The sequence below is a fragment of the Epinephelus fuscoguttatus genome, linkage group LG14, assembly GCF_011397635.1.
Source record: "Epinephelus fuscoguttatus linkage group LG14, E.fuscoguttatus.final_Chr_v1".
Lineage (NCBI taxonomy): Eukaryota > Metazoa > Chordata > Actinopteri > Perciformes > Serranidae > Epinephelus > Epinephelus fuscoguttatus.
Genome location: NC_064765.1, coordinates 14,223,357 through 14,241,671, shown reverse-complemented (window position 1 = coordinate 14,241,671; position 18,315 = coordinate 14,223,357). Strand labels below are relative to the sequence as shown.

At 41.7% G+C, this 18,315-nt stretch overlaps 2 protein-coding genes across 4 annotated transcripts; both read right to left on the bottom strand.

The window, feature by feature from the left end:
- Positions 1 to 121: 121 nt before the first annotated feature.
- Positions 122 to 8,627, bottom strand: ebi3 (Epstein-Barr virus induced 3). Of its 2 annotated transcripts, XM_049595872.1 has the most exons (7): positions 8,488 to 8,627; positions 5,562 to 5,676; positions 5,330 to 5,429; positions 4,687 to 4,804; positions 4,412 to 4,575; positions 959 to 1,108; positions 122 to 305 (listed from the first exon to the last, which is right to left on the bottom strand). In XM_049595872.1, exons 1-7 carry the CDS (start codon positions 8,588 to 8,590, stop codon positions 150 to 152), a joined length of 906 nt encoding a protein of 301 aa, XP_049451829.1. In that variant the 5' UTR covers positions 8,591 to 8,627; the 3' UTR covers positions 122 to 149. The 2 variants fall into 2 exon arrangements, with proteins under 2 accessions (XP_049451829.1, XP_049451830.1); XM_049595873.1 differs by lacking the exon at positions 959 to 1,108.
- A 103-nt stretch (positions 8,628 to 8,730) lies between these two features.
- Positions 8,731 to 18,067, bottom strand: LOC125900697 (rab GTPase-activating protein 1-like). Of its 2 annotated transcripts, XM_049595868.1 has the most exons (9): positions 17,727 to 18,057; positions 17,095 to 17,163; positions 16,755 to 16,865; positions 14,962 to 15,066; positions 14,782 to 14,865; positions 14,612 to 14,683; positions 14,112 to 14,381; positions 11,505 to 12,176; positions 9,413 to 9,549 (listed from the first exon to the last, which is right to left on the bottom strand). In XM_049595868.1, the coding sequence occupies exons 1-8, from the start codon at positions 17,835 to 17,837 to the stop codon at positions 11,940 to 11,942; spliced, it is 1,059 nt and encodes a 352-aa protein (XP_049451825.1). In that variant the 5' UTR covers positions 17,838 to 18,057; the 3' UTR covers positions 9,413 to 9,549; positions 11,505 to 11,939. The 2 variants fall into 2 exon arrangements, with proteins under 2 accessions (XP_049451826.1, XP_049451825.1); XM_049595869.1 differs by lacking the exon at positions 11,505 to 12,176 and having other exon boundaries at positions 8,731 to 9,549; positions 17,727 to 18,067.
- Positions 18,068 to 18,315: the final 248 nt, after the last annotated feature.

Sequence of the window (18,315 nt, the reverse complement as noted above, 5' to 3'; positions counted from 1 at the left end):
GTCCATTTACTTCTTTATAAATAAAATAAATATCAATAACTGTTGCTTGCATTTCTTGTGCAGTTTAAAGATGCGACCTGTTTGCAGTTACATCACTGCTAGCTTGACAGGACATGAATAAATAAAACAGGTAGTGAGAGGGAGAGTCTCTACAGTTTTCTTCGTGGTATGGTGATTTTTACAGGTGAGCTCCAGTCGCTGCACATGCCCAGACCCAGCAGCTCCTTCGCACACACCTGGAATACATAGGTCCTTCCTGGGGTCAGGCCCTTCAGCTCAACCTTGGTGCTCTCAAACGGACCCAGCTGGAGGAGAAAATATAGGATATGTTTTAGTAAGACCATCCTCTACTTGACTAAATTGATTTAAAGGAATATTTTGACATTTTGAGAAACAGTTATCAGCTTTCTTGTCAAGAGTTAGAAGAGGAGATTGAACTGGTCTGTCCTTTAAAAATGAAGCTGGGGCCAGGAGTTGCTTAGCTTAGCTTAGCACAAACACTGGAAAGAGGGGGAAACAGCTGGCCTATCAAAGCTCAGTAATAAACACCAACATGAATAAGTGTATTTCCCAAAATGTCAAGCTAATCCTTCAACGCTGATTTAAATGAGAAGGCAAACTATCCCCCACCAGACAACCATGCAGGCTTCATACAGTTACCCAGCGTTTCCCATACACTAATTTATTCAGTCTTATTTGATTGAAGAGCTGCATGCATCACATTCACTCAAGCCCTCCTTGCTCCCTCTCCCTCTCTGTGTTCCTCAGTCCGCAAGTGAGACAAGAATTAACAAGCTAGCCACCCCACAGTCCCTCCGCCTCGCTCCCTGCCACTGTAGACTGTTTCCTGGGGAGGAGAGCAGGCAGCAGCTCAGGAGATGGAGATTCAGACTTCAAACAATCCCAGTGCCGGGTGTCACGGCAGGCTGGTGGCCTGGCCGCTGCTGCTGGATCTAACCTGTGTAACGGCAGCAACAGAAAGTTTGCTGATCTGGCTGGGAGTCGTGGCTGTCAGGTCCCTCGGTTCTGGGGTTTGTGTTGGCTGGATTTGGGTTGCTGCAACTGCTGACTGGGGGTCCGTCTCTGGAGCTGCTGCCTGCTCTTCTTCCTGTAACGTGGTGTGTAGTGGCGGGCAGTGAGGTGGAGGACACACTGTGATTCAAGGCTCTAAGGTTAGCTAATGTAAGCTATTTAAACGTCAACTTGAAGCTGCAGCCATGAGCCTTAGGTTCTGGTTAACAGAAGACTAAATGATTAGCAACACTGTCTATTTGTTTCACCTGTCATGCCATTATATAGGTGATGTGTGATGCAATGGCCTCCAATTGGTTCCTCCCGCTATATCGGTGGAGCCATACCTGTGTTGTATATTGACAGCCCTGACGACGACCTGCAACGGTCCAAACATGTTGGCTCTTTTAACGATTTAGCAACTAGAATCAGGGGTTAAAGCAAGAAAAATGTTGTGCCTGAAATGTGGAGCACGGAAGATTGTGTGCCTGAAATCTGAAATCTTTTCCGGAGCGGGAGGCTTGGTGTTGCGGTAACAAAATGAAGAAATAGAAATGTATGTGTTGCAAAGGAACGTGTTTATCAAAACGAAAAAAAGATTATAGCTTTAGTAGTTATTTTCAGATTAAACTTTTATAGCATAATGAGTTTATAAAAAAAGATTAAACTTTCAGTGGTTACCAGACTTTTTGACTTATAGCTCCTACATCTCTTTTTACGGTGGCCCTGAAGGTCAAAACACAACAACATTTCACAAAACACAACATTACAGAAAACACAACAACATTACAGAAAACACGACATTTCACAAAACACGACATTTCAGATTACGGAAAAGGTAGGGACAACACTTTTTGTTTCTGATTGTAAACCCGAGTCAGTTCATAGTTTATTCAATGGATACAGCCAGAGAAACGTGCTAAAATATAAGCTGATGTGATTGGTTGTTTCGATACCAGTCAAGAAATGACACTTTGTGAATGGTCAGCTACGCGGAAGTGTAGACACTGTGATGCACTTTGAAAGCAGACAACATGTACTGTCCACATTGTGAAAAGAAGTATGAGTCGATGCCAAATTTCTGCATGTCTTGCGGAAGGACATTGGCATTATTTAAAGAGGCCGAGGGGACGCACAATGAGGACGTTGCAGGCTCAACTTCAGGTAAAATATCACGTTTAACTGAGGTTAACATGTTATGTATAATTTTTAACTGCAGCCTGTCTCGCGATTGATGTTTGGGCTCACTCATATAAAATGTGAATTACAAAAACACAACCTGGGCCACATTCAGCTAGGTTGCCAAAACTAGTTTTTCTCTGTTTGTGTAGCTGCGGTGGATGCGGCCCCAAAAATGCCATCACTGAAGATCTTCCTCGAATACAGGAGGAAGAAATCAGAGGAAAGGCTGAATTTCGCTTATCAGAGGAGGAGTCTGAAGAAGAAAGAACAGCAAAAAATACAGGTAACCTTAGCCAATGTGGGGTGAGGGGGAGGTGCTGAAAATGATGGTTAACTGGAAAATATAGATGGTAACGTCACCCGTTGAAGATTTTTAGTGAAGACCATTACTTTGCTTTAATGTCAGCCAAACATTTGTCCAGGTCCCTGCAGCTCTGATATTATGGCCCTTCTAACTTCATTTGTTGAGGAGTAGTTGCCCCGTCTCCTTAGTCCTAACTCCTTCAACCATGCTTTCAGGGTTCCGAGGGACATGTTAATGTCATGGTGGGTTGAAAGCATATCAAGAATGACATTATATGTATGTCCTCTTTCAAAATATTCATCTATTAACGCCATCTCGTCCTCCATTCTTTCCAACGCAGTTTAAAACTCGTGCACAGACACAGCTGAGTAGAAACAGGAATTGACGTTACACTGTCGGGTTCTGCCCAATTAGAAACAAGAGGTGTTGTCCCTACCAGCCCTACCTTTTCCATAATCTGAAATGTTGTTGTGTTTTGTGAAATGTCGTGTTTTCTGAAATGTCATTGTGTTTTCTGCAATGTTGTTGTGTTTTCTGCAATGTTATTGTGTTTTGACCTTCAGGGCCACCATACCTTTTTGCCTTGGTGCTATTTATTTTTAGAAGCTAAATCATTAAGGCTGTTTGCAAAATTGTATCGCGCTTGATGTGAATTAAACAGGCAGTTATGTCGAAATTTCGCCTCTGGGCAAGCATGTCATCATTGAAATGGATCATATAACGTTGTGGTGGTGACTTTAAAACTTCAGCATAGAGGACTTTTATTGCAACTTTCGTTTCTCTCTGGTTTCTGTTACCTTACCTTCAAAATTACCGCTGGCTTACCGGAGCCTCTCCTGCTCCGCCTGTGCTCTGTGTCTCAATGTGACATGACGTGAAAGCATGCACAGGCATCAGTGTTGATTGGCTATCACTTGTGCCGTGTAACCAATCAGCTTGGTCAACTGCCGGTGGGACATTGTTACAAAGCCCAATGTAGTGGGGACTGCAGGCATGGAGCAAGACGGCTGTATCAGAGCCAAAGGAGCGAGTTTTAAAATACATTTATTTGATCGGTTAGCGATGAAAAAACGTCTGATGACGATTATGGTAAACAGTAGGTTGTGTTTACTCGCACACTGTGCGCCTAAATCATTTTCCCGGCTTGCACATATATATATTTTTAGGGGCAGATATTTTTTAGTAGTACCTGGAGTACCTGGATTGCCCTCCTGCCGATCCTGTTGTTTCCTGTTCTCCACAAGTACCTGACCCAAGATTTTGATCTACGTTTGTTTATACAGAGCAACCAGTCGTCACTCTCTTTTTCAAGTTTTATTTTGTCTATTGTCAGACTCTCTTTTTGATACATCTGTCTTCCTTTTTTGGGCTGCTTTGCAGTGTAGGCAGTTGTTGCAAATGCTAAAATAGCAGCTTTCTCTGCAGGATTCTAACTGTTGAATCAGGCTTTTACAAAAGGACATCTGCATTATAGAATAGCCAATAAGAACACCCTCTTTCTTAAATGACCTGTGATCAGCTAAAGTCTCAGGCTAGATTTTCTAAAGCCTGAAAACAAAGCCGAGAGGAAGTGCAGTGTTCTCTAAGATCACTAAAATTAGAATATGCTCAAAGGTTATTTTGGGGTTCCCCCCTGTTAATCCAAAATTACCTACTACAGCTTTAACAATATAAGAAGTACTATTGTATAGTTACATTTAAAACCCATGAGAAAGGCTATAATACATGGGGATAATACATTTTCAGCATTGTTTTAGCTGAAATGAAAGGGATTACCACAGATGAAGGAACTTCTTTAAACATTCTTGCAGTTACCTAAACAGTGAACTTCCTCTTGTGGTGTCTGTGTGTGTGTTCAGTACCGGGTTTTCAAACCACACTGCTGTCATTACTGCTGATGTAAATAATTCTTACATTGACAGACTTCGGATTGCCCCTGTTTTCCCATCGATATAGTATCTGGTATTTTAGGGGGAAGATGTTTAGGTTAGCCCAAGAAGGGGGAGGAGACCACTGCACCAGCAGGTTTCTGACGTCCTGAGGGGAAACCCGGACATTTACGGGAGGATCTGGTTTCACTACAGAGAGGAGAGAGAGACGGTAGCTTTAAATGAAAGTGTATGTACAGTATACATTATCACTTCCTTTATTCTCTTGGAGATTGGAATATTTATCATGTCAGTTCTCACCTATATCCTCCAGCATGAAGCTTGATAGATGGGAGCTGCTTCCACCAGAATAAACTGCTGTGATGTTGAAGATGTAGTCAGTGAGGAGCCGCAGGTTGGGCAGTTGGCAGTGCCACAACTAAAAAACAAAAAAAACAAAACATACATGACTATATGTGATGCTAAATTGTGTGTATTATTTATAGCTTCATAAATATATCATTTATATATTTCATGTCTCAATCTCAAAACTACTTTAATTTTTGCACACTGACAGCTCATTTATTTATTTATGTATTCAAAAAATTAAAACTTAATCTTAAAAACATACAATAAAATATAGATTTGTGCAAGAGAGGACGGACACTTGGGAGAATTTCCACCACCGTAAATACATAATGCATACACGGCATGTTGATTACAGCTTCTGTTTAACAAGAAATGTTAACAGGGGTTTTCCAAAGCTCAGCCAATCCTGCGTGACCAGTTGGGAAATACAGTTAAGAGTGTCTGGACCAACATTACTGTAATATTTTCATAATATTCACACTGATTATTGACGTGTGTTTGGTTTCATTTTGACTAAAATCAGACTGAGTTTTGGAAACCCCCTCTCCAGCTGGAGATACACTCTATTTAATATGAGGGTAAATAAAGCTGGTACCCGTTCAGATGAGGATGACGATGTTGAAGTCAGATCAGAGGATGAAGAGCCGGGTTGGATAAGTTGGCACTGCTTAGTGTCCAGTGGTCTGTGTCGCTCACTGACAAACACATTAACACAAATACAAATGAGCTTCTTAACGAAACCTGACGACTGGAGTGTGTTTTGCTAAGAGGTGTCAGTGGCTTGGGTCAGTACACAGATGGAGGAGGAGGGCGGCTGTCAGATTTACCTGTAGGTGGCAATGTAGTGTGTCGGAGGGGAGATAGAGGGTTCAGGCCAGGAGCAAAGAGTCATGTTTGGGTAGCTTGAACACCAGCAATGCACTCTGGGAGTGGAGGGAGGAGCTGAGGGAAGAAATTACACTTAGTCACATGTAACGTGACCGAGAGCGTAAAATACACAAAAAGTTTTTCAAGATGTAACATATTTGCTTCTGTGTAAAGCTCATGTTAAATTCCTGCTTTCTTGTTTGTTTTGTCAGAGCAAACCTCTCCTCAGGGTCTGCTTGCTCACGTTCTGTGTGCTTGAAACAAACAAACAAACAAAACGGTGTTCCAGGTCGATCTCATCCTCAGGTCATCAGATATCGACGCTTTGTCACAGCCCTTGGCACATGATATCGACGCCAAAAGCAGCCTTTAGCGTATTTATGAGTCACACCAGGCTTTCAGTTTTATTCAGTGTAAATCCATCCACAGCAATACTTGACGCTGAGGGCAAAGGACGTAGTATAATGAGCAAGAAAGTCCATGTGGCGTGGGAGGGAGGCTGATGGGTCAAACAAAACAGGACTTTCACCCAGGAGACTGCTGTTTAACGCAACATTACATAATTTACATACAGTCATGATGCACGGATGTTACTTATGCCAAAAACATGATTTTTTTTTTTCCAAATATAACCAAGTTATTTTGTTGCCTAAACCTACCAGTGAATGTTTCACAACACTGAGCATGTGTTAGGATGTATTTCAGCTGTGCTTCACCTAAAGACGCTAAAGCAGTGACACTCTTGCTTTGCCTGGGGGCCACTTTTACAATATGACAGGAGGCTAGGGGCCAGTTTCTGGGATTCAAGGACATTCAGGTTAAACTTAGGCTTAGGTGGGACCTCTGTCGAGGGTTTGGGGGGGGATCCTCTCTTAGCACTTTTTGATAAACACGCTCTATTTTGATGCTTTTTAATGTTGGTGAAGATTCTCAGTCATCCAGGTCACGGTAATCTTAAGCGCTATATCCTTGGCAACTGGACTTGCTTGCTATATATACGAAGCCTCTTTGATGAGAGGTGAAATGTCTTCAACTACTCAAGCAAGTCCAGTTGCCTGTGAAGGAGTGGATCTGGATGTTTGTCAAAGGAAGTAATAAAGTTTTCCATCTTGGTTCGGACTGCAGAGTCTTTGTGTTTATCGACAATGCTGTTCCACAAGTTGTCCTGAAGTTCATTGTCTTTATAATTTTGTTTTGTTTGTTTCCTTTCTCTGAAAAATCAACCTCATTCTTACAAAAACATTACTGTGTAATATTTGCATTCTGTGTGAAAGAACTCACAACAAAAACAACAGTTTGAAGGCCCAGACACACCAAACAGACATCAAAGAACTAGTGGCAATGATGGGGACTGGTGCGTCGCCTCAAGTAGCCTGTGTCTTGACCAAATAGTTATACTTGAACACATTGCAAAGACTACAGCCAACTAGCACATATGTTCTGCACTTGCATGAGAGGAAATAACTCCAAATGTTTAAAGGAAACTCGAGCAGGTCCAGTTGCCCACGATATAGCACTTAAGATGCTTCTTAACGCACTCTGACACCTTTTTTCAAGTACAGGAATACCCCAGTCTGAACACTTTAATTTTTGTATTTTTATTGTGAAGAAAATGGTCGGTGGGTCACAAGATCCCAAGTGCATAATGTGTCAAGGGAGGAACTCTCAGTTGTTATGGCGGGAGTCGTTTCAGCTGCTAGAACAGTACTCGGATATTGGAAGTCAACAAAGCCCCCAAAAATAAAACAAATGGGTCAACTATATGCTGCCTATTATGAATCTGTGCTGACTAGGATGACTAACCATGCTCAAGGATCAATCTGGAGGGATTTTTGGAATTATTTTGTATGGTCTGGGGGCCCAGAAGTGTGATTTTTGCTTTGTTTTGTCCTGCCAATTTTTTGTATTTCTATTTATTCCTTTTGTTATGTATATTATTGTCACTGTCAATTGTAATGTGTTTATTTATTCAAATTTAACTTTATTATTTTGATTGTTTTTTGGCAGAATTGGACTGGTACTGTACCCCCTCTTGTACGGATCTCTTTTACCCTGTTTGTATTATTTTTGATAGTCAAGACTGATGTCTCATTTGACATGTAGAACCGTCATGTACCACCCTAACCAAAATCAACAAAAATTTGAATTAAAAAAAAAGAAAAGCAAATGTTCAGTGGGCCAGTCGGCACCCTATCAAGGACCAGATTTGGCCAATGGGTGAAAAGTTGAATATCTCTGTGCTAAAAAAGCGCCCTGTGCACACGAGACAAAGCCCCAGTATTTGACGACCTGGGAATGAGAATGGGTTTACTGTTCATACACAACCCTGGCTCTGTAATTGAGCAACAAAGTAGCACGGACCAAATCATACAACACTATTTTAGCTAAGAGAGAAAGGGGGCATTTGTGCTCATGCACAGTACAGGGGAAAGGCCATGGAAGTGTGAAGCAAAAGGCAGTGGGAATGAGAGGGACTGTAAATCCTGAATATTCTAATGTGCTGAACTCAAGACCGAATACCAACAATTTTTCTTCAGACTCATTTACTCCATCTTTAAAAGGTAAAATCAATTAAGTATTAAATAAAACACTTTTTACAGGGTAGAAATAAAATAAAATAATAGCATTAGCTTCATAAAATGACTCGATAACCACTCAGGGCAGGTAGAAATACGTCTTAGCAGAGTGAGATCTTCAGTGTGTAACAGCAGCATCACAGACAAATTAACATTAATTCTAAAAGTGAATAACTTCCTTATTATTTACTCACAGAGCACAGGGATAAAAACACAACTTAAAACCAACAACATGACATAAATAAAGCCTTAAAGCAAACGTCTAAGCTGTATAAACTGTGACTATATTTTCACTCAGTCTGGTACTCACTCCCTGATGTTGCAGTCACCCTCAGCAGGTCCAGCGCTTGGCCTCCAAGAACACACATGAGGAGAGTCACCATGACGCCCACACTTCCAACCATCGCAGCCATCAGTGCTTCAGGCAGGAGAAATTATTATCTGTGTAGTTTGTCTGTATAGCTTTGTAAATACTGTAACGAACCTTAACTTATGCAAGACAGCTCTACTGTATTCTTTGTTCAAAGTTCAGAGATAAGGAACAGTGTTACAGCCTGCCGACGACTCTGTGTGTGCGCTTGAGCAGCAGCTGTTTTAAACAGACGTTGTGGTCAGAATGAAAGAGGAACACTGGATGCGGTTAAACACAGAAAGAACCGTCTTGTCTCTGTGATGAGTCAACTTTCGTTATGTCATAGAAAAAAGTTTGAGTCATTCTTTCTTTTAATGTTGTATTCAAACTATTTGTAAATAGAGACACATAATGTTGTATTCAAACTATTTGTAAATAGGGACACATAAAATACAGCACAGGTACAAAGAGCGATGTACAAAATAAATCACCTGGCACATGGGTTTGGTTTACAGATATAAAAATAGCTTCATCAGTGAATTAAGTTGTTGGAAAGTGGTGCAGAGACAAGATAGTGCCTGTCTGACAGCAGCACCTGTCTGTGCTCTCAGGTACTCTCCTCTGCTTGTCTTGTGCTCCAGGCTGCCCTCTATTGCACAAAATGAGAAACAGCAGCTACAGTGTTGGCTTCATACCACACATAACATCGTGAACTAATACTCTGAGGTCTGATCCATCCATCGCGTCCACTTTAAGTGACCTGCACATTCACAGTCCAAGCTGTCAGACGTTTTCTCGATTGTCTCTGTGAGGCCACGACAGCACCTTGGCGCTCCATCCAGAGAGGGGGCTGCTGTGGAGGCCCCAGTTCAACCCACTGGGAGCTCCGTCTTTGGGTATGCTAATACTGTGAAGTCCTCCTCCGCTGGAGGTCCGCAGGGAGGTGAAGGCCTTGCTGATCCAGCTGTTCTTTGCTTCCTGCAGATCGTTGGCGAGGATTCCTTTCTGGTGCTCCAGCTCCTGTACGAGGATGAAACGGGGGTGTGTGAGGAATACAGCAGGAGAATGTGACCTTTACTTTAACGCAAGTGAATTTCAGTTGATGCATGTGCAATCATACTGTTTATGTTCCTGCATTTCTCTAAAAAACTTATATTACACAGATTTTTCAAAAGTTTGACAGAAATTAATTCTTTAAGTGAAAACTAATGAGTATACCTACGAGCAGTATTAAGGAAACCCTCTTTATTGTATTTATTTTGTTGCACTAAAGATCATTATTATATTATTACAGACTATAAGTATACTTTATAAAGTGTATGTAATACTACTACTGTGAAACTATGGAAAAAGATATCTTTTAGAGTGTAACAAAAGCAAAATTTTTGAGTCAACCATTAAACGTATATGAAAATCCACTGTAATTGTGCTTCTAGTTAGAATTGACAAAAGCGTACTTCCTACTAATACTAATTGAACAATATCATGTATTGTTTTTAAGTGTGGTGTGGGAAGAAATAAAACAACATACACCTGAGTACTACTGCTTATTAATTTACCTATTTCAAATGCATTTAAATTTCAATTTTAATGTTTATCCAGCACCTAAAGGGGACAGATGACGCTCATTTTAAGGTTCATACGTAATTTAGGTTTCTACTAGAAAATGTTTACATGCTTTCATGTTCAAGAAACACTCTATTTTCTTCATACTGTTTGATCTGGAACACCTGTGTTCACCCTCTGTCTGAGAAACGACGTTTTAGCACCTGTCTCTTTAAGCCCCCCCTCCCGAAAAAGCTCAGTCTGCTCTGATTGGTCAGCATTTCCAGGTCTTCAGGTGATAGTCACACATGAGCAAATGCAGGCGAGCGACTGTCACGCGCTGGGGTGATATTCATGCTTATCGTCAGCAGTGCTGGGTGGGATGCACATGGAAAGCTAGCTTGCAAGCTAATGTTAGCTAGCTTGCAAGCTAATGTTAGCTAGCTTGCTTATAAATACAGCAAAATATGACGTTATTGGTAGAGTTTCCATTTTCTTACATTCAATGTCTGTCTCTCGAATCTCTGACAGCCAGGCAGCATCTAACATGTGGGGCAGTTTGTATTTTCATGGCCAGTATCACACAATATTGGCTGTTATGTCTCCTCAGACATCAGCTAATTCCTTGTTGTTAGTTGAGACAGCGGCTTCACCAGTCAAAGTTGAACTCCACGTGATGTAAAGATTTAAATTTGCTTTGCCTCTGAAAGTCCCTTTGTCTCTGCAACATCACCGCAGCCAATGAATGACTGTAACGGCAAACAGCGGCACTTTCTACTGTGAAAAAACACCCATAAAACCTTCTAAACACAATCTGACGTGTTCCAGCAGGAATATGATCAACATCCAAACCGATAATCTACATTAAATGTTTTCCTGATGTTAGCATGTAGCTACATGTAGCAGTGTACGTAATGTAAACACTTGCAGTGGCGTGCCTGGAGCAGATGACCATACAAAGAACTCTGTCATGAGCTGACGTCAGCTTGTGGAAAAAACATTGAAACAAATTATTCAGAATGACGTCTGAGGTTTTTGTTCACTCTGGGGAAATCCTGTCCTACTTCCTGTCTTCAAATGGGCCTACATGTAGTGAGGATATTGTACATCACTGGGGTCCAAAAGCCAAAGTCTGTCACCATTTCTAACCTCGATGAGCATTCTGATACAACTGAAATTGATCTCTTCTTATTGAATTAAAGTTGGTACATTAGTTGCAATAATTAAGTTTCCCTGTTAGGGTTCAGGGAACGGATATATTCCCAGGAAAATACCTAAAGTTAAAAACCTTTTGTTCTCTATTTTTGAGGTTTCATTTACATTCTTACTGATATTAAAGGGACAACACATGGTTAGCTGTCATGATGTGACCTGGATATTGCATGTTCAGATTCCCAAACTTGTGTGATGGTTTGATGGTCGGCTCTGACCTGGATCTTGCACTTGGCCTCCACCATCTGGAGTTTGGTCTTGGCCAACTCCTGTTCCAGCTCCCTGATCTGGGCCTTGAGGGACTCCTTCTCCTGGTCGTCTCTCCTCTGCTCTGCCTTTCTGTGACCTTCATCGTCTTCTTCCCGGCCTGGTTCAGTCGTCCCGGGGCCTTCTAACGCTGCTACTGCTGTTGCTGTTGTTGGAAAGTGGTGCAGAGACAAGATAGTGCCTGTCTGACAGCAGCACCTGTCTGTGCTCTCAGGTACTCTCCTCTGCTTGTCTTGTGCTCCAGGCTGCCCTCTATTGCACAAAATGAGAAACAGCAGCTACAGTGTTGGCTTCATACCACACATAACATCGTGAACTAATACTCTGAGGTCTGATCCATCCATCGCGTCCACTTTAAGTGACCTGCACATTCACAGTCCAAGCTGTCAGACGTTTTCTCGATTGTCTCTGTGAGGCCACGACAGCACCTTGGCGCTCCATCCAGAGAGGGGGCTGCTGTGGAGGCCCCAGTTCAACCCACTGGGAGCTCCGTCTTTGGGTATGCTAATACTGTGAAGTCCTCCTCCGCTGGAGGTCCGCAGGGAGGTGAAGGCCTTGCTGATCCAGCTGTTCTTTGCTTCCTGCAGATCGTTGGCGAGGATTCCTTTCTGGTGCTCCAGCTCCTGTACGAGGATGAAACGGGGGTGTGTGAGGAATACAGCAGGAGAATGTGACCTTTACTTTAACGCAAGTGAATTTCAGTTGATGCATGTGCAATCATACTGTTTATGTTCCTGCATTTCTCTAAAAAACTTATATTACACAGATTTTTCAAAAGTTTGACAGAAATTAATTCTTTAAGTGAAAACTAATGAGTATACCTACGAGCAGTATTAAGGAAACCCTCTTTATTGTATTTATTTTGTTGCACTAAAGATCATTATTATATTATTACAGACTATAAGTATACTTTTTAAAGTGTATGTAATACTACTACTGTGAAACTATGGAAAAAGATATCTTTTAGAGTGTAACAAAAGCAAAATTTTTGAGTCAACCATTAAACGTATATGAAAATCCACTGTAATTGTGCTTCTAGTTAGAATTGACAAAAGCGTACTTCCTACTAATACTAACTGAACAATATCATGTATTGTTTTTAAGTGTGGTGTGGAAGAAATAAAACAACATACACCTGAGTACTACTGCTTATTAATTTACCTATTTCAAATGCATTTAAATTTCAATTTTAATGTTTATCCAGCACCTAAAGGGGACAGATGACGCTCATTTTAAGGTTCATACGTAATTTAGGTTTCTACTAGAAAATGTTTACATGCTTTCATGTTCAAGAAACACTCTATTTTCTTCATACTGTTTGATCTGGAACACCTGTGTTCACCCTCTGTCTGAGAAACGACGTTTTAGCACCTGTCTCTTTAAGCCCCCCCTCCCGAAAAAGCTCAGTCTGCTCTGATTGGTCAGCATTTCCAGGTCTTCAGGTGATAGTCACACATGAGCAAATGCAGGCGAGCGACTGTCACGCGCTGGGGTGATATTCATGCTTATCGTCAGCAGTGCTGGGTGGGATGCACATGGAAAGCTAGCTTGCAAGCTAATGTTAGCTAGCTTGCTTATAAATACAGCAAAATATGACGTTATTGGTAGAGTTTCCATTTTCTTACATTCAATGTCTGTCTCTCGAATCTCTGACAGCCAGGCAGCATCTAACATGTGGGGCAGTTTGTATTTTCATGGCCAGTATCACACAATATTGGCTGTTATGTCTCCTCCAGACATCAGCTAATTCCTTGTTGTTAGTTGAGACGACGGCTTCACCAGTCAAAGTTGAACTCCACGTGATGTAAAGATTTAAATTTGCTTTGCCTCTGAAAGTCCCTTTGTCTCTGCAACATCACCGCAGCCAATGAATGACTGTAACGGCAAACAGCGGCACTTTCTACTGTGAAAAAACACCCATAAAACCTTCTAAACACAATCTGACGTGTTCCAGCAGGAATATGATCAACATCCAAACCGATAATCTACATTAAATGTTTTCCTGATGTTAGCATGTAGCTACATGTAGCAGTGTACGTAATGTAAACACTTGCAGTGGCGTGCCTGGAGCAGATGACCATACAAAGAACTCTGTCATGAGCTGACGTCAGCTTGTGGAAAAAAACATTGGAAACAAATTATTCAGAATGACGTCTGAGGTTTTTGTTCACTCTGGGGAAATCCTGTCCTACTTCCTGTCTTCAAATGGGCCTACATGTAGTGAGGATATTGTACATCACTGGGGTCCAAAAGCCAAAGTCTGTCACCATTTCTAACCTCGATGAGCATTCTGATACAACTGAAATTGATCTCTTCTTATTGAATTAAAGTTGGTACATTAGTTGCAATAATTAAGTTTCCCTGTTAGGGTTCAGGGAACGGATATATTCCCAGGAAAATACCTAAAGTTAAAAACCTTTTGTTCTCTATTTTTGAGGTTTCATTTACATTCTTACTGATATTAAAGGGACAACACATGGTTAGCTGTCATGATGTGACCTGGATATTGCATGTTCAGATTCCCAAACTTGTGTGATGGTTTGATGGTCGGCTCTGACCTGGATCTTGCACTTGGCCTCCACCATCTGGAGTTTGGTCTTGGCCAACTCCTGTTCCAGCTCCCTGATCTGGGCCTTGAGGGACTCCTTCTCCTGGTCGTCTCTCCTCTGCTCTGCCTTTCTGTGACCTTCATCGTCTTCTTCCCGGCCTGGTTCAGTCGTCCCGGGGCCTTCTAACGCTGCTACTGCTGTTGGAGACGTCTCAGCTGTGGAGGACGGTTCATCTGATTCCACGATGTGTCGACAGCGCGAGCAAGCCTTCACCGCACTCTGGGAAGATGCAGGATGAGAATAACAGGCAGAATATGAGAGAGTGAAGACTTACTTCCACCACATGACACCTGCTGTAATAAAATGAACCCTAATGAGAGAGCAAAGCAGAGTTTTAGAAAGGGTTGTAAATGATTTCCCGCAACATGCCACGGCATTACAGAGCAAAAAAGAGAGATAAAAGTAGGAAGGTTGACAGTGGAGCTTCACAGGAAGAGCACTTTTCTCACCTTATGCGATTCTAACTCCTCTCTGTGGGCGGCCTGCTGCTTCTCCAGACGGTTTGTCAGCTGAGAGCAGATCTGAGCAGAAGGAAGAGCATCAACATCATTAGGCAGCACTGCAAACACTGACTCCAAACAGTCTTGTTTTTCTGATTCCAGTTATCGATTCTCTCTACCTGTTTGTAGTCTGCGATGATACCCGACGACCTTCTGACCTTCTGCTCAGCCTTCTCCAGCTCTCTCCGGAAAACTTCCTTCGACTATAGGAAGAGAAGATCCTTTACACACACATCTCAACCGTTACATTAAACCTCTAACGAGGTGTTATAAAGTCGTCAGACATCAAAAAATCTCACCACTGCAGCTTCCTCCTCTTTCCCTCTCTTCTCCTCCTCTGTGACCTGTAGTTGCTGTCTGGTCCGAAAAAGGTCTTTGGAGAGTTCATCCACTCTGTCCTCCGCCTGCAAACACACGTCACTCTCCAGCATTAACTTTAAAAATTGTTGCCAGGCTCGTAACCAGGCTTCAGCTTTTGATGGCCAAAATTTAAAATATGTTTGCCATTTTTAGTCATCTTATATTGTGAGTGATTAAGATACAGTGCAGTTATACGTGAGCTTAATGATGAAAATGTAACATGAAAGAATGTTGAATTGCTTTACCACAGTAGCTGAAAGTAAAACAGACAAGACATGAAATCAGCAACTTTTAAAAGAATAACACTTTGGTGTATAAAAGCTGAGGAAATAAAAGATAGTCTAAATGAACTTAAAACTCAAGTAAAATCAGGAAAGGCTGTCCGATAAAAGTATGTTTTAAGAGGGGACTGAAAAGAGATCACTGACTCAGACAACCTGATTTCCAGAGCCTCGGGGCCCTGACAGCAAAGGCTCTGTCCCCTTTAGTTTTCAGCTGAGCCTCTGGAGCTGACAAAAGACCTCTACCCGAGGACCTCAAAGTACGTCCTGGTGTGTACGGCACTAAGAGGTCAGAGATATAGCTGGGAGTAATCTTAAAATCTATTCTAAAACATACTGGAAGCCAGTGTAAAGAGGCTGAAACTGGAGCGATGTGATCACGTCTCTTGGTTCTGGTTAAAAGCCTTGCAGCTGAATTCTGCACAGTCTGGAGTCGATTAATAGATTTTTGATTCAGGCGGTAAACTAAGCGTGAAGAGATGAAGGCGTGTAAAATTGAATAAGTATCAAGAATCATAAGTGCAACCTAATTTGCTTCACTATTGTCTGTAAAACAGAAGCCTGTGTGTAAGCGAGTAAATGCGCCAATATACGTGCAGCATTGTCTGGTTTGAGGTCTGACTGTGGCAGCAACATTTAGACATTACTGATGCCACAAATACTAAAAATGTAATTATTTTAGGGTGCACGGTTTGTTGTTCCTATTAGTTATAAGTTACCATGTGGTTGCACCTGATGGCGACCAAAGATCATGAATTAGTTGCCAGTGGCAACCTGGCAACTGTTACTGTTGAGCACCGCTCTCTATTGAAATTAACATGGTGTTATATGAATTATTACTGGGTTTTTTTTATGTCAGAAATCATGCAAGCCACATCCAGAGTGCTGTGTCTGCATTTTTTAAAAATTAATACAAAGAGTCTGAAAATAAAGAAAAAATAAAATCATAAAAACATTTCAGCCTTAATGTGCAAAAATAAATAAAATAAGATAAGAAAATAAATAAAATAAAATAAAAATCATAATAATTTTAAAAATATTGTAATATAAAAAAACTATTGTATCCTTGAGAACTCTTTTTTTGTTTGTTTCCAACAAAAGCTGAAAATTTAAACACACAAAAATTAAACAACCATTCACATTTTTGATCATCTTTATACCAGAATATTTTTTGTCTTATATCATATCCTGTGCTTTATATTTCTGAAGATAAAATAGCATATAAATAGCATCATGCTCAGTAGTGCCGGCCTGTTTATTGGAGACTAATTAACAGGTCGTGTTCAGCTGCAGACCGAGCTGCTATTTTAATGCTGGAAAAGTTTGATCAAGGTTACAGTTTGGCCGTCTCCCGAGAGGCTCCTCCAGATTTTCCTGAGTAATGGTGGTGATTTTGCATTTTTAAAAGAAACCGTTTTACCCTTAATGTGAAGGGCAGTGGCGGATCGTACCTTGTCCAGAGCGTTCCTCAGGGCAACCTTGCTCGTGATCAGTCTGTAGGCAAGGTTGTCGTTCTCCTGCTCCAGACGGAGGCTGGCCTGCTGAAGCCGACGATTCTCCTTCTGAAAAATACATAACGGAGTCTATTAGGGATAAAGTTGAAGTTGAGGTTCAAAGACTGGAAAAGACTGGAAAATGGAGTTGTGTATCAGTGGAGTGACTTAAAGGGACAGTTCACCCCAAATCATCGATTCTTTCTACCTGCTTGTAGTCTGACACCTGACAAGGGGTGAACTGTCCCTTTAAGTGTATCTGTCTGTGGAGGTAGTGAAAGGTAGTGAAAGGTCTGACCAGGTATTCCTCTTCATCGTCTATTATTTGAAGCCGGCTTTCCCTCAGTTTCGCCTTCTTCGTCGGGACCTGAGGGGACAGTCAGTCAAGCTGATGAAATACAGCAATGTCACATGTGACTGAACTGAATAAAGCAATCTCTCCCAAACAGATCTGCTGCCGGATGCTGTGTGAGCACGACAAATTGAGAACAGGCCCCAAAAACAGAGATCAAGATAGGGATAAGTACAAGATAAGACAGAGCACATGGGGGACGGATAGTTTAAGAAACATAAAGGAATAATAATGCAGGAGGGGATTTATTGTCAGCCTGAATTGACAGTGTGACAATCTCAAATATCTAAAATGAATAATCAGAATTCATTTCCGTTTATCTGGAATCACATATCTGTCAGGCGGAGGAATGTGTGACAGCGTGCCGTCTGCAGACGTGCTGTAAATACAGGGCAAGGAGGTGTATTTTATATCCGTTTTTTGGATATGTTTAAGTCATAGTGACTTTAGCAGTGCTTCAAATGCAAGTAACAGAAAAAGTTTTGTGTCTGCAAGTGTTTCGGTGCAGTGCGTTAATGCCAAGGCATTGTATTTCAGCTGCTGATAATGATTTAAAAGCGGCTGTAGGTGAGTCTTACTGTGAATTTAGGTTCCGTTTCATCCACCAGACAGGCCAGGATCTCGTCTTCGCTCATCTGGTCCATATCGTGGGCATCGCACGCCATCGTCATGGACACCTCTTCCATCATCTTGCCCCTAATACGCAGCCCCGGGAGCTGCCAACACTCACATAAACATTCACAGCCTGTGCAGGTGAAGCTTCAAATTCCAAATTAGAGAAATTAAGAAAATCCACCCGCAGCATGGGACACACTGAAATTATCTCTCTGTCTCCTGATGTAAAGTTTGAAGAGATGTTGTTTAGCTGCGATGATGCAGGTGAGGAGTCACTCCAGCATGTGTGCGCGAGCAGGAAATAATCAGGATAAAGTCCAAGTCATCCAGAAACAAATAAACTCACGGTCCAAAGGTGAACGACAGAGAGAGAGATACTCCCACAGGTGTAGTTAAGACACACTAATATGTAGCAGTAAACGCTTCTTACACACACTCTCGGGTGAAGGAGGTGTGTGTTACAGGTGTATGGGCAGTAACAGGTTCAGCAGGGTTTATAAGAGACCTGAGAGTTTGAGTGAAAGAACAACAGTCTTGGACACACCCACTGTA

What these genes read in the sequence shown, in the direction of transcription:
- ebi3 (XM_049595872.1), bottom strand. Translation starts at nt 8,590, where the DNA reads ATGGCTGCGATGGTTGGAAGTGTGGGCGTCATGGTGACTCTCCTCATG. An exon ending in CTTCATGCTGGAGGATATAG is followed by an intron (nt 4,576 to 4,686) that starts GTGAGAACTGAC and finishes TCCTCTCTGTAG; the next exon opens with TGAAACCAGATCCTCCCGTA. An exon ending in CTGTTGCTGCCGTTACACAG is followed by an intron (nt 306 to 958) that starts GTTAGATCCAGC and finishes TTTCTCCTCCAG; the next exon opens with CTGGGTCCGTTTGAGAGCAC.
- LOC125900697 (XM_049595869.1), bottom strand. Translation starts at nt 17,837, where the DNA reads ATGATGGAAGAGGTGTCCATGACGATGGCGTGCGATGCCCACGATATG. An exon ending in ACGATGAAGAGGAATACCTG is followed by an intron (nt 16,866 to 17,094) that starts GTCAGACCTTTC and finishes TGTATTTTTCAG; the next exon opens with AAGGAGAATCGTCGGCTTCA. An exon ending in AAGAGGAGGAAGCTGCAGTG is followed by an intron (nt 14,866 to 14,961) that starts GTGAGATTTTTT and finishes CTCTTCCTATAG; the next exon opens with TCGAAGGAAGTTTTCCGGAG.